Consider the following 15,910-nt stretch of genomic DNA (forward strand, 5'->3'; position numbering starts at 1 on the left):
CTCGGCTGGATTCCAGCAATTAATATATTTCATCTTGTCCACCTGTTCTTGAGAGATCCTAAGAAACTAGTTTATCTGAATGGTGTCATCCCAGACACCCAAAACTTTCTATATAATGGGTTTCACCTATTTAAATCCCAAGATTTCCACTTATTGCCTTAGGTCCTAGTACAGAACAGTGTTGGTAGATGAGTATAACACTTATTAGACACCCAACAATGTCAGCTGTCAGCTGTAAACCTTCATTACTGAAAAAGAAGTGTCTTCAGGATGAGAATGCTGACAATCCTGCAATAGGAACATCTCAACTCTGTCTCCAAGGAAGACTAAAACACTGAGTTTCTTCTTACAATTAACTTTGGTGCAACAGCACAAACATATATCGGCAATCAGCGAAAGGATGCAAAAATGAGGACGAGGAGACTGTGACCCCCTCTGCAGAATGAGACATGAACCAAGGGGCAGCTGCACAGGTGGAGAAGGCAGAGGGATGCGCAAGACAAAACTGGAAAATGGGATGCATAGCTTGAAGGAAATGTCCGGAATAATTATGATTTCGAACGGCAGGGAGGAAAGTGACAGGGTTGCCGTCGTCCCTTCTGAACTGCAGTCAAGAACGCAATTTACAAAAGCTCCAGACAGGCATGCCGTGAGGCTAAGGCCCCAAGACTGGACAGACTGACACAATCAGACAGGAGCGCGAGAGGAATAAGACTGAGGTGCTGCAGGATGCATATGACACCCTAACATCGACTGCTGGGAGAAACATTCGGCCCACTAGCCCATTTGGTAGTTAGCAATCAATGGACCCAAGGATCTCTTCCAGCCCTTTCTTAAAAACGTTAAAAATGTTGGCTTCAATACCATGGCCGGGTAGATTGTTCCCCACTCCTACAACCCTTTACGCAATGAACTGTTCTCGGTTTTAAAATGAATTGCCATGTATTTTCCACTGGAAGTGCATTTAAAACCAAGAACTGGGGGGCACAACACAAGAAAAAGCAGGATCCCAACACAGTTACACAGTTTCTTTTTTACTATGATTTTATTGGTCTATGTGCTCCAGTGCAGATACAAATCCTATAACAGTGTCATATACTGAATGCAATAATAATAATACTGTCACCATCATTATAATAATCATCTTTGTCATTATCATAATAGTACCTATAGCCATAGAACCAAGCCTGCTTGGCATCCTTGGTTTAAATATGAGGACAAACAGCTTATTTTTCAATATTCAAATATTCTACAACTTAACAACGTTATTAAAAAAATGTTTACAGCACAGCTTGTGGTTTTTAAAACTTTCTGACATCAGAAAACAAACCAACGTTTCAACAATGACAGTGGTGCATACTGTGGAACAAATACAGCTTGATGACAAAATTCTATGACACCTGACTTGGACAGAAGGTTTTGGATGACGAAAGATGGCCAATTTGTTTCAGGTAAATCCCTCTGTCTACACCAAGGCTCGGGAATCCTGCAGAGCTCACAAGGCTTTTCTCAATCCTTGATTTGGGAATCTTCTAAGTGCTGTTAGAGCAGGGCTGCTCAACATGCAGCCCATCCAATTTGCTCCATTACAGACATCTGATAAAACCAACGACTTCACTGCCATAGCGATCTGGTAGATTTATTGGTGAAAAGAATTAAGGAGTTGGTTGGAACACAATTCTGGAGTGCAGGAGGTTGGAAGGGCCGCCGCCGTTTGAGTAGCAGTGTGTGAAATGTTATGAATCTTAGGTGGCCAGTGTATTGCTTCCCAATTGTAATTCTAGAAAATAAAACTGATTATAAAAAGCTATTTGAAATTCGATCCAGACACCACTTTTTATTTTTGAACTCGATACAGCAGAGATCTACACTTCTAGTCCCGGAGAGCGCTAGTCCTGCAGACTTTATAGGTAGCCTGTAAATCAGGATTTTTTAAAGACCTGGAACAATTTCACTGTAATCAATAAAACAGATGGTGTATCCAATTAAGTCATTTAGAGATCTTTAGGATAAAATAGCAGAATAACAGACTAGTGTTTCCTTCATTGACACATGACTTAACTAAGAATAACTGAATCAGAGCTCTACTGGAACAGGGCTGGAGACCCTTGTGTGATACAATGTGTTATACCACATTATTAGCAAGCTATTTTGAGAGTTGCACATTTTAATTAGGAAAGAATACGAGTCAGAACTTGGATGCTGACATTCACATACAGTACAGTTTTGCAAGATCACAGCATGATTTCGTCAAAATGAGTTGAGTCATTTCAACACCTGGGTGATACCCCCGATAGATTCATCAACACTAGATTGTTTGCAGGAAAATAAATATGTTTAAAAACATAAAAGTGTTTTGCAAAAGAAGATACAAATTTGTGTGGGAACCACTACTGTACTGCTGTCCAGGAAATCTCTAATTCATGTTGCTCACATGCAGGCTTCATTTGTAAAACAGAAGGGTTTTCCCCACTGCTGTTTTCCTAATAGAAAAATGGAGATGGCTGATACAGAGAGCATAGATCCACTATGAAACAGTGTGTTTTACATCTATATTACCAATTGGATTACTACTCCAGGCTACATTCAAATGTGACTCAAACCTTTTCAAATATTATTTTTCAGAACTGCATTGGGTACAAGGACACTACATATGAAAATATATTTGCACCTTATGAGACACCCACTTTGAACTGGCCAGGAAGAAACTTTTTGGACATGAAAAGAACAAATGACTTCATAATGGAGGGCAACACCTCAACAGAAGCCTCTTAAGTCCTAAAGTTGTTTTTCAAATGGTTTCATTATCCTTTGTCACTGCCATACTGCTACCCTTACAGGCTGCTGATTGTGTCACAATTATGGTCCCTACTGAAGGGAAAAAAACCAATATTTTCATTCGATCACTGAAAAAGCTTCATACAAAAGAACAAACATATAAAAAACATATAAATAAATAACAAATAAATAAACAAATCAAAAATGCCACCAGGGCTTCCAGGAAAAGGACTTCCAGCATCTTGGAAACAGAGCAAGACTTTATTGTATTAACTATAAACTGAGCCACCAAAACATTATAGGTGCTATGGGATTAGAGCTGTGGTTTGTAGCCATTTGAAAACTTGTGCCATCTTGTTTGCAATTGAGGTGGAAGGTACATCTTCTGAAGACCAGTTTTCTTCTGCTGAGCAGGAAAGCCTAAATAAAATGTATTTACCTCACTTCACAAAGGTTTCCCAGCATTATCATCTAAGTGCTTGTGCCAGACCCTTTCAGCCTTAATGACCAAAGAAAACCTCAAAGTACGTTAAGGGAAATTCTATATCTTAATGTGTGGTGTGTTTAGGTAAATAGGTTGTAAGCGGAAAAAAAAAGACAGCAGCACAGAATTCCAAATTCCAAAGTAGTCTGCAAACACAGATAAACCACACACACCATAAAAGAGGGAACCTCACATACAGTACCACACACCTTTAGAGAAAATGTAACTAGCCACTGATGTCAAGTACCACAGCACAGTTCAGTTTTGAAGTTAGCAAATCACAGTAATATTGAGAAACAGGAAAGAAAAATGTAAGCTGCTTCAACAACAAATTAATTTAGGTTCTCTGTCACTTTTTTTCCTAGACACTACATTTACAGTTTAATTGTAGGTTCGCCATCAGTTGTAGTTGTAGGCCTACATTTGAAAATGAAATTTGACCCATCCTCCCAGCATAATTCCTAAACTTAGTACCTTCTGCTGGTGGCCTGGTTTTAAACCATCGGAAATTTGCAATCAAGCCCTAGGCTTTGGAATTTGCACTGCAACAGCTTGCTTGACGGTTTTATTGAATCTGGACTTCAACAGCTACACTTCTATATTCAGTGAGCATGGAATGAAGTATTTATATTGAATGTGATGGTTTATGGACAAAACTGCTTTCAGTATTGCAGATGTTAATACCCATCCCAGCCAGGAATATGGAACACTGGTTAGGGCAGGACAAATTAGAAGATTGTGGGTTCAAACCCCAGCTATTGTACTCTTGAGTACCATCATTTTCTCAGCATGTTTTAGGAAAATGTCCCCTAGTGTGAAAAGGTATGTTGCGTTGGATAAACCATTATTAATACTTATTTAAACGGCTATAGTGAGATGGACTGAGAAATAAATACATTACATTGGCAGTTTGCAAATAAAATTTAAATGCATGAAGCCAAACAGAACAGACGAACGGTTTGCGTCACAATGCCTGGTACAAGCCAGCCTAATAGGTGAAGTACTTTCAGTTCTCCAACGTTTTGCACTGTATTTGTAAGTGCATTGAAATTCTGACTGGATTACAGGTGTGGTGAAAAATTTCCAAACCAACCATTACAGGCTGACAGCTGTGACAGTTACTTTACGATGACGCAAAAATTAGCAGCGGAAATTACAGTCAATAGGTGTACCTTGCATATGTTCCCCATCCAAACGGACATTAGCACACAGGAAACTGATACTGTGGCAACAGAAAGCACCTCAAGTGTATTTTAAGACACAGGGATGAACCTCAGTGGGTTCTGGGAGCAGCCAAAGGGACCCTAGACAAAGGCCCAAGATGGCAAACGTTTGCTACATTCGTGTTTCTGAAGGAACGGAAAACAGCATGTTCACCACACATTCTGTGACACTGGCACACGGCTGACTTTCCCTTGATTACAAGATCTTCATAAGGTTCCTTATGCGGATTTGTTCTCAGAAGTTCTTTTTACTTAAAAACTGATTCTGACACTGTGATTCTTAATTTTGAAGCACAAACCAAAAAACCACAGAAAGCCCTTTGGGGTGTGTGGATTGTTTTTTTTTTTGCCAATACATTCATTTTGGGACCTCTGTGGTCTCTTACTCATATGCCTGTAGGTGCTGGTTACAGGTAGGGGGACCTTTTGGGACACTTTGAGACAGACCAGATGGTTTAAATTTTCATAAAACATAATGCTCCGTTGCTCATCGAGTAGAACTACTTAATCGAGTGCAATAGTAGCATAAATAAGTTCATAAAGCATATTTTATTGTAAGGATTCAATAGTATGTCAAGTGACAATTTCCTTAATAATAAACCACATAATAATGCTTCAAAATGACAATCATACAAATTTTTGCTGCAATTATTTTTTCTTACTGCAACTTTAAAATTGCAAATCTTCTCCAAGTCCCTCAGCCTAAATGCTTTATAAAAATCCTGTCATGTCTCAAAATGTCCCAGTGAACACAGAGACACTATACAGTATGTGATCACCCAGGTAACAATTCAATTCACTTTGCAGGCTTCCAGAGAAGAGGTCCCTAACCTCTAGATATTAATACTGTATGTTCCAAATGAAATAGCACTAACAGCGCGAGGGACACTTTGAAACAGAGCTTTAATAAAAACTCTGTCTTTCCCACCAATCCCAAATTATGTACCCAGTTCAGTTCAATCCAATGTAGATTTTACCACCGAGTGTAAGATTTGCAATTTTTAAAGGGAAGTGAGCAGAAATCTTGATTAATATGAGCCTAAATTACGCTACATTATGTCTGCTGTGTTTTTAAATATTAATTTAGGGGGGAAACAGGACCTACTTTTTATTGGTACTTAGAGACCACAGTACCGTTAGTGCAGAACAACTGGGTAGATACAGAAAGATTTAGATGAACCCAGAAATCAGTGCTGTCCAAAACAGCTCGAAAAGATTATAGGTCTTTTGTACAATATCACTATTTTCCACTTCACATGTTATGTTGACAACTGCTGTTTAGAAGTCCAGACTTAGCGAGAAGGATTAGAAAGGAAACATTTCCTCAAAGAACTCTTTAGGTTCAAGGCCTGTTTCTCAAGGTACAATTGCTTTCAGGTCTGTTTCCATCAATACAATCAAGCCTTACATTCATGAAGCTGCTCTTCCTGTGTGCCATGAACAGCAGAAAGAGAATGAAAGACACTTTCATGAAAGTTTACAAAATATGTTAAAGCTCTATGAAGGGTTCAGTGCATCTGAGAAAAAAGCCAGCTGTTAACAAGAGTATTTTGCTACTGTTTTTGCTCTGTTTATCTGATCTATGTTTACTGCATACCCTTTGCCACATCTGAAACAAAAACTGAAATTTGTGTGCAGAACGTAACAAAATTACAGCCAGGAAGGTATCAAGGACAGCTGTCTCAACTTTAGCAGCAGCTCGTTAGCAATTGGTCTCCCATCTGTCTTCTTCAATGAAAGAGGATGCTTCTGGATGAGTTTGAATTATGGAAGGCTAAAAAAATGAAAGCAGAAATGAATTAAAAAAGACGACCGCCCCTGCACAGGAACCAGGACAGGTGCGTGCTTGTCAGGGGGGCAAGAATGGACAAGCTAAGACCAGAAACCTGGTCGGAGGCGAAAGGGGGAATGCTTGGGGATCTGCGATTCAGGTCTGCAGAGAGGGAGCGTCCCGTCCCGGCACTGCCCCTCATCGTCTTGGTCGAGCAGGGTTCTGCGCTGCTGGGTGGAGGGGGTGGGCGGCTCAAGGGTACGGGGCCTCTCACTGCAGTGGACCCCCCCTGCCCCGCCCAACTCCAAAGTGGGTGGGGTACCAGTGCTGGAGCTGTGAGCGGGGGACACCCCGCAGCCCCCTCGACCGCCCGGGGAGTCCCCCCAGGAGAGCTCCCGGCACACTCGGGGTGAGGGGCGAGGCCGGGCCAACACGTCCAGGGTTTTGGGGCGCTCGGGGGGGCAGCGGCGCCGAGGGGTCGGGGGGAACACCAGGTTGGGGTCTGGCAGACGGGGCACCTCTGAGACGTCGCTCTTGAGACCCCTCGGGCTGCATGCTAGAGGGCAGAGGAGAGAGAAAGAGAGAGACAGAGAGGATAAGAGCAACGGAAAGCAAACAAAGAAAACTGGCTTCACAGGCAAAGATGAAAAGGAAAGAACTCAACCAGACTGACCTGGGGGATCGGCAGGTCCCTCTGCGCTGCCAGATAATGGCTGAATGCTACTTTGGGGGCACCCTCTCTTGATGGCTCCATCGGAGGGCGTCCGTCGGAGGCTGTGATTGGTGCTGGGGGCAGCAGGGACATGTGTGGGTGTGAGGGACTGGCGGGGGTGGCGTTTGAAACTCTCCAGGTGAGTGTTGACCAGGGGGTTCGGGGCCGGAGGCGGCCTGTAAACCAGCAGCTCCTCGCTGTCGGACCGCAGGAGGGAACGCGTGGAGTTGCAGTCCGAGATGGAGGAGAGAGACAGGAGGGTGAGGGAGGAGGGGAAGGGTCTCTCGGCAAGGGGGACAGGGCGAGGCATGGGGCTCTCCTTCCGGAACAGCTTCCTGGTGGGGGGGCTTGTGCTGCGTCGCTGGCCCCCCGTGCGGTGGAAGAAACCCTCCCTGCGGTGCTTGCTCTCCTCAGGCCGGCTGAGGCCCAACAGGTCAAAACCCAGCCCTACTGCAGCCAGCAGAGCCCCGCACCCCAGCAGCACCAGCTCTGACCTCCGACCCCCCGCTGGGCTGCGCTTCATGCTGCTGGGGGGCGTGTCCGGGGCACAGACAGTGGAGGCGTGTTCCCCGTTGCCCTCGGCAACATGCCCCTCCCTGTGGAAGGGGATGCAGAGGTAGGAGTGGCTAGGTGATGCAGGTGGCGAAGAAATGTCCCCTGCTTCTGTTGCATAGCAGCAGTCTTCATCGTCTGTAAGAAAGCAATTCCTTTTTTTTAACATGTTTTTATTTACCTCCTTCATTATGTATATAATGAAGGTTTTCAAGAGTGCGGGACAAACAGCATTTACAACAAAGGTATGGACTAACAAATGACAGTAAATCTCTATGTTCTTTGAGTCCATATTTACATTTCAGACATACAGTACATCCATTATGGTTTTATACCTGCTAATCTCCCACGTATAGTACATGTTCAATGGGTGCTTTGATCGGAAACTACAAGTTCACGTTAGAAATTCGAACTCTCACATCCTTGCTATTTTCCTTGCCAAGTCATATGGTTGCAATTCATGGAGTTTTAAAAGACAGCTCAGGAGAAGGTCAAACCCTAATCTCGCCTGCTTTGCTTCTGTTGCATCCAAATACTTCGCTTCACTTGTGCATCTTCTCTCCCTCCCCTCCCTCCTCTCCCCCACCATCTCCCTTGCAACAGCTTCGTGGCTCATTCCTCGCAACACAAGGGAGTCTCCTGTCGGCCCCATCCATAGTCAGGCTGCCATTGCCTTGGCAAGGAAGTCATGCCAATTAAACACCTACTCCAAATCACACCTCTACTTTGCATTAATTAGGATTTAGTCAAAATACTGTATATGCAGTCACATCATATTCTAGAAAGCCTTGCTATTCATGTGCTTTTGACCTTAATAATATTCCAGCATTGAGCCGTCCTCATGCTCACTTTATTTGAGCTTCCAGTGCTGGCAACAGAAAGACAGAACTCAGACGTTAAAGACCAGGCAGCTCTCACCCATCTCTGTCACGCTGGGCACACCTGGCACCGCGGGGCTGCTCCGAGGTGATCTGCGCAGGTTGGGCGTGCTGGACGACCACTGCTTGTTCCCCTCTAACAGCACCTTCACACTGCGGCGACACACAGGATGCAGGGCTCACTAACAAAATGCTAGCAAAGATCACCTCTTCTAAGAGTCAGAGCACAGTCTTGTTTAATATAGGTACAGTCAGAACCAAGACTTGTTTGGCATCCTTGACACTCTTACAAGTCCCGAATTCCTTGACAAGTCTCAAATCAGATGAGCTGAAATCCCAGTCTGGTGACTGAAAGGGTCTGGAATGCCTTTCAAGCTTCAGGTTGGCAACATGTTCACACATTGAGACTGAGTCAAGTTGTGCCTTCTCCCTCTAAAGTCCATCTTCAGATCCCATCAGTGGCCAACAAGCCTCAGAAATCTGAGTCACAATTGCTGGGATCTTATATCTTCCCAGGCCTGATTTGCATAGCCCAAACTAGCTTCACAAGAGTGAGAAGGCAGATGCATCTCTCACTGGATACAGCAATCCCTTTAGATGGGCATGAAGATACCCAGGTCAACAAAAAACTAAGCCATCTCAGTGGTGCTTGGCCATTTGTGCACTATTTGGTGAAACCTAGCCACTGGAACCTAATGTAAGAATGGAACTTTCAAGGTGGCTACTATGTACTACTATGGCTACAAGTCTGTAGCTAATTGCTCACTCTGAATGTGGTAATCCATGATCAATCCAATTGCATCCAGTCCTAGACAACAGTCCCCCTGTTCCCTCTCACCTCTCGTCCCCAGTCTGTAGCTCTCTGTGACACAGCGGCCCCGGCCCCCAGGTCCTGCCCTTCCTGCGGGGGCCTCTCCTCTCCTCGTCCTCTCCGTCAGGCTGGAATGCAGCATTCCGCCCCCATGTCTTGCTGCTTTCTCCCGGGGTCACTGCAAACCAACGGGAGGAATACAGGGATGAATACAGGGCCGCAGAACAGATGGGAATCATGCTGATCACAAAAGCACTAGGAATAAAAGAACTGTGTAGAAACAAGCCATTTTTTATAGCCACCCTATTTAGAAATGTGTTTTGAAGACCTGACATTGCAGCAACTCCTCCTGTACCTCTCGAGAAAAAACAAGACACTTCCTGACATGTGCTCAACCCCCCAAGCCATTCGTCATTTCATGCACCGCAAGCTCCACAGTGCCTCACAGGCAAGTTAGTGCTGATTGGAGGACAGGCATGTCCCTCACTGACATCACTGCAAACTACAGGAGTCACTGTTTGTCAGAAAGCTGGCAGTGGCGGACTAAGATCCACCTCCAGTGGTACTCGGACAGTTGTGCGCAGCTACTTGGAAAACCCGGTCACAACTGGTGCCAGACAGACCCAGGATTGAACAAACAGCATGGGGCCATGAAGCTCGTATTGAATTAAATGACAGATATATTTACCATGGCAATGCTGATATATTTTTCATAACAAAAATAATCCACTTTAACAAGTTAAGCTATTATGTACTCTGAAAATATTTAATGCATAATGACAACTCATTCTCAGCCTATGTTATTCTTTTTTCAGTGATAATGAGAAAGCATCCACTGAGCAATTTGCAATTTGTTTTTTGAGGTGAGACCTTAGGTATTGGTTAACACAGGGGCAGGGATAAGAAAATAAGATCATAAGAATGGTTACAAGTGAGAGGAGTCCATTATTTGAATTAAGTAGTAACAGGGGAACTGCAGTCCCAATTTATCAGACCTGTTGTGAAATCTCAGTAACAAAATAAATTAATTGACGGTATCGAAAGAATTTACATATTTTGACTTAAGCACATAATCGTGAGCTTTGTGAAAGTACCGTAAGCTGCCATGTTGTTGCAAACCCCTGGTCTAGCCATGGGCGAGACTGAGAGTTCTCATGAATTGCAACATGATGCGGCCCTTCCTGCTCACTAGTCACAATAATAACGAATGTATTGTGATGTACGAGCGAATAAGTACAGGCTGTGCAGCCGACATTCTACTGCAGAAACGCAATCTGTATACAGAGTTAACAAATAGTATTTGTCGGCAAAAACGTCTCAAAGTAGAGTAAAATTTCTATTGTATTAAAAAAAGATGTATTCACAAGCCTGTATGTTTAAATTTTAAAAAGGCCGCTTCATGTCACTGGAAGTTTTGTTGCTTCATTCTGAATCGCAGAACATGGGGCTTCACATACCTGGAGATTTAATCTATTAGGTTTTGCAAGATACTGTGTGCATTTGACTTTTATTATGGTTTGAAAAGCACTCATCAATGCTAATTCTTTCTAACCCTGAAATATAAAAATAGCCTTGCAGTTCCCTTTTAATTGATTCAAGAATCTCATCCAGCCGTTCTTGAAAGAAATCAAGGTATCAGGTTGTGAAAAAGGTGGACGGAAACCAAAGCAAAGCCAGGGACTGCCGCTGTGGAATTATCAGATTTTCCACAGCAGTGCTCCCATTCTTAGTGCAAAATTTCATCACATAATCATGCTTTGTCAATAAACAAATTATTACCAATAAGTTTTTCATGAACCCAATAGATTTAATATTCTATGTTCTTTTTATGTTAATTTATAATGTGCACATAAAACTGACTTCCATGATGCCAAACACCTTTCAAGGAATGTCTTTACCCAAAGAGTGGTGGGAGTGTGGAACAATCTCAAATGTCATGTTCTTGGAGATGGTGGCCTGGTTCCTTACCAGACATGGTTGGATGAGACCCTTGCATTAATTAGCTACCACCAGCCAAACAGATTAGATGGGCCAAAAAGCCTCCACTCAGTTCTAATCTTCCCAGAACTATAAAACACAGCCCTGACATTCACTCTCGCGCCCTGCTAACAGCCAGCTCCACTGGCAGCCGAGCTGATCAGAGTGAGAGAGGTGTCTGAGACAGACTCACGCTGGATGGCGCGGAGGCGTGGGATGATGGTGGGGCTGGCAGGGGGGCTGGAGCTGCTGCTCATCAGGCTTTTCCTGCGGTCCAGCGTTGGCGAGGCCTGCACTGTGATCTTGTGCTGAAAATCTGCAACAACACAGTCCTGAATGCATTCTTCCATTGGATTTCATTGGCATATTTCAGATATATGTCTCCAAGGCAGGGCTAGGCAATATCTTGCATATGATAAGATCACAAAATATTAAAGTAAAAAACAGTTTGGTTGCACTACTCTCTTATAAGAGAGTGACCAATCCTGGTCCTGGAACATCGGTGTGTGTATGCAGCTTTCAGACACATCAGACCTCCAGGCTTTCCTTAGGTTTAGTATGACATAAGGGCTTTTTAATTACTTCTGGAAATGGAATGAAAAAAATAGCTTTCTGGTATAAATTAAATGTCAACTACAGTAAGTATGAATGTTGTATCACAAGTTAACAGATGTGGACAGCCGTGGTTACTATATCTAAAGCACTGCGGGTCTCTAATCCAGACAGCCTTTAACTGATTAACATTGCTGCTGAAAATCAGTAATTAAAAACAAGTCAGAAATGGTATAATTTAACAAAAGTCTGAGAGGAGATCAAATTTTAATGGCATACTTCTGCTCTCCTGCATACAAGTACTCCCTGGTTGCCCACAGTTCTTCACACATCTTTTCTAGCTCCCCTCCCTCCATGCTAACTTCACTCTTGCAGCTGCCTCCCTGGCTCATTCCTTGTAAGTGAGGGGGTTGAAACAGCATTGATCTTCAGCTAGCACTGTCATTTACTGCGAGTTAAATGTGAGTTAACGCCAAAAGTACTAAGTCCGCTGCCTTACTAAGTACTAAGTCCGTCGTTAGCACATATTGGCCGAACCACTGAATTAAGCGTTGCAGGGTAACTTTTTTGCTTCACTTTTGCTAGGTCATAGCAAGCCTGAATGAGTACCAGGTCGTGCACACAGGAAATGGCTCTGCAGCCAGATACCTGAAGGCAGGCTGATGCGGTTGCCGTCGCGGAGTTTGAGGCGGTTTCTGCGGAATTTGCCCTGGCGGCTCTCCACGCGAGGCTTCTCCTGGTACAGCTGGTGGATGATGATGTTCAGCTCGCGCTCCAAGATGTCGATCTCGCGCTCCGCCAGCTCCTGCTCTCGCCGCCGCAGCGCCTCCTCCTGGTTCTTCTGCTGCAGCGCTGCCCGGCTCAGTTCCTCTTCCCATGAGCGTAGCTCCTGATAGCCCCCCGCAGGACGGAAAGGGAAAATACAAGTCAATAAAAGGTATTTTTTTTAAACACTATTCATTGCCTTCTCATCTTTATTAGATCTAATCTTTAAATCACTATTTTCTAAGTACGCTACATATACAAGGAATTCAATTGTACAATAAATGCTAGTACAAAAGTATTTTATATCCAATATCATCACATTTAATACCCATTTTATCTTTTACAATGTTATCAAATTTATTATTCATCCCAAGTTTTCCCATATAAATGTGACAGAAACAGGGAAGTTGATTCAAAACTTAGCTTTGCATTTGAAATAAAGCTCATAATTTATCTTCCTGTTAATGTTAATATCATTCCCAGACCTCTCAAAAACTTTCAAAACGCCCACATCTGGGGAACAGCAGGGTTCGACTCAACTGAGCTAGACAGTTCAGATCTTCAACCTCAGATTAGTCAATGGGGCTCTTTTCTTGCCTAGCTAGGAAGCTTCCTAGCAGGAAGTTTAATAATTCCATAATTCCTCACTGTCAAGCAACCTGATAGTAATTTGGGCTATTTGGATAGGTGCAAGCACTATTATTATTGGTGTGATTCTTATTAAATTTCTTTCTAAAATAACTTATCTAGGCTCTTGAGAGGATCACATTTGACATGAGAATTAGAGCTGAAAAAAAATAAGTTTACACTTAGAATAGATGGATGTTTTCCACAACATATGAGCACAAATTAACCTTAACACACCTCAGGCAAAACTGTACGACAATTATTAAAGTTATTCAGTTATTTTTCATTCAGTTAATTAATTTATTCCAGTTAAGAGAAATTATGTATTTGTCTTGTTTGACATGGCAGTTAAATTTGTCGGATGAAGTGGACTGAATTCTCACACAGCAGTAAAACAGCAGCGTCTTCCCTATTAATAATTTGTTATAGCAAAATTACAAAAATTACAGGTTTAGGCTATTTATCAGCAAGAAGGATGTTGGACTGTTACACTTTAGCGCCAGTCAGAAATACCACATAAACAGTTATTTAGACTGACTTCCTGTTTTTTCGACTTGCGCTGGCATGAAATACATCTCTCTTTCTCTGGGTCAGCAGGTGCACACTTCAATTAACTCCTCAATGCACTAGACAGATTTAAAAATAACCCTAGTTTAAGCCTTGGCATTTGTGTCCTATTCATGGCAATAAAAAAAGGACGAGTGACATTTTTCTGGAGACTGCAACCTTTTGCATTGCTCTACTATGTAAGAAATTCCTGGGGTGCTATCTGCATGGAGTTTGTATGTTCGCATGGGTTGCTCCAAATGCTGCAGAGCATTGGGCCTGGTGTGAGCGTATTTGTGTGTCTGTGTGTCCTGCAATGGACTGGTGTCCCAACCAGGGTTTATCCTTGTGCCTGCTGCTTGCTGGGATAGGCTATGGTGCCCCCACAATCCTGAATTGGATAAAGCAGTTAGAAAATAGATGGGTGTATAGGACAGTGTGAGTTCAGAGTTAGTTCTTGATATGGTCAAATTCTGGACAGTTTAAGTCAGTATAAATACAATTAGACCCTTCCATAAATTATAGTGTAAATGAGATATAGCATTAGTACAAAACCTTAGAGATTTAGCATTGAAATTATTGTCCTCATCTGTGGAGCTGTGGAATATGGGGATCTCTAAAGTTATCTACAATATATATTTTTTTAGTTTTTGTCTAGTTAACGCACTCCTGCAAAAAAGCAAATTGATTGCTATGCCAGTGTGTATCTTGTTCTTAAAAGACCTTCCTCCATAATCAGCAACATGGCATTTTTACAAAAAATTGGCAGGCCAGAAAAGAACTTTTCTTGGCCAAAATCTCTTGAAATCTGCTAGCTACTCATGCATACCAATGACAAGGCTGAAAATGGAGTGGCTTCTGTTTTGTTAAAATCTTAAGAGCAAATGGCAATTTAAGATTTATTACAATTGCTCTTTGCTAGTAATCTTAAAAGACTATCTGGGCCATAATCTTGATACCCATGATCCACAGCATTTTCGAAAAAAGTCATGTCAAAGATGGTAGTTCAGGAAGAAGACAGTGATTGAGCCACCTTCTCTTTCGCCCGCAGCTGGTCGAACATCTCCTGCACCTCCAGTTTCCAGTCATCCTGTAGCGAGTGGAAGGACTCGGCTGGCATCTCAAAGAAGCCCGACTCCTCGATGGCAGTCAGCTGGTCCAGGATGCTGGTAAAGGTGGGGCGGGAATGTGGGTCTGGGTTCCAGCAGTCTGCAGCAGGGTGGAGGGGGGACAGCACATATGCCAGGATCAGATAGATAAGCAACAACACCGGAGTGCACTTAGGGGATGAGGGCAGCTCCCCACTCCCTAATGAGCTTCAATCCCTGCTGCTTACAAGCTCTGAGAATGTACAGCTGCACTACCTAAACAGAGGATTTCATCACCACTCCAAAATACCAGCCTTCAGAGGACAGACAGTGTAAAACTCTGCAGCGATAGAGGACCTGTCACTTCTGTAACTGGCTCAGCGTACCGAGCCCTTTTACCTTTACACCTGCTGAATATCTTTCAAAGTCACGAGACAATTCCATACAGGCCTCTACACTCCTGTAGCTGCCAGTTTGCTTTCATTTTAGTCTGTCAAAGACTGAATTACCTAGTAAGAAAATTCAGATCGAGAAAACGGTTATACCTGGTCCATCTTCTTGTGCTAACCATCTCAAAAATAAAAAAATAAAACATTTACAAAATATTTATGTAAAACTGCTTTCTAACAAAACAGCTTCAGATTGTGGATAATGAGAAAATGGAGATGGCATTTGTATACAGCAATAATTTGAATTTAGGAAATCAGGAAATACCATCAGCTGTATCAATCGAAGAAACATTGGGGATATCAGTAATGCATTTAACTACATTTTCCTGTGACCCTTTTCTTTATCAGTATCTGTGACACAGTTTTCTTTATAATACATACACATTTTGTGTGTAAATTTAGGGAATGCAGCTTTAGGGGAACCTGGTGAAAAGCCGTTCTTACCCTCCATCAGCTTGGCGAACGGTTCCGGACAGGTGGTGGGGATGGGTAGTGCCAGCTTGTTCATTGCCACTCCATAGGCCACTGCAAGCCCGTCGATGCCCCGGAATGGCACCTCTCCTGTCAGCAGCTCCCAGAGCAGCACTCCGTAGCTGCCAACACAATGGGAAGAAGAGTTGCTCTTTACCTACTACTTATTTGTTTGGCTAACACTTCTACCCAAATTAACTTATACTGGCACCCATTTGTACCCATT

At 43.0% G+C, this 15,910-nt stretch overlaps 1 protein-coding gene across 1 annotated transcript in view; it reads right to left on the bottom strand.

The window, feature by feature from the left end:
* Positions 1-1,026: 1,026 nt before the first annotated feature.
* Positions 1,027-15,910, bottom strand: part of map3k9 (mitogen-activated protein kinase kinase kinase 9) — a 48,767-nt gene continuing 33,883 nt past the window's right edge. Inside the window, exons 4-11 of the mRNA XM_015351262.2 lie at positions 15,658-15,806; positions 14,710-14,885; positions 12,387-12,627; positions 11,380-11,502; positions 9,237-9,387; positions 8,439-8,551; positions 6,930-7,658; positions 1,027-6,812 (exon numbers count right to left, since the gene is read on the bottom strand). Of these exons, the coding sequence (XP_015206748.1) occupies positions 6,358-6,812; positions 6,930-7,658; positions 8,439-8,551; positions 9,237-9,387; positions 11,380-11,502; positions 12,387-12,627; positions 14,710-14,885; positions 15,658-15,806 (2,137 nt within the window). The 3' untranslated portion in view covers positions 1,027-6,357. The remainder of the gene's footprint in view (positions 6,813-6,929; positions 7,659-8,438; positions 8,552-9,236; positions 9,388-11,379; positions 11,503-12,386; positions 12,628-14,709; positions 14,886-15,657; positions 15,807-15,910) is intronic.

Source organism: Lepisosteus oculatus, chromosome 8 (genome assembly GCF_040954835.1).
Source record: "Lepisosteus oculatus isolate fLepOcu1 chromosome 8, fLepOcu1.hap2, whole genome shotgun sequence".
In the NCBI taxonomy this organism is placed as follows: Eukaryota; Metazoa; Chordata; class Actinopteri; order Semionotiformes; family Lepisosteidae; genus Lepisosteus; species Lepisosteus oculatus.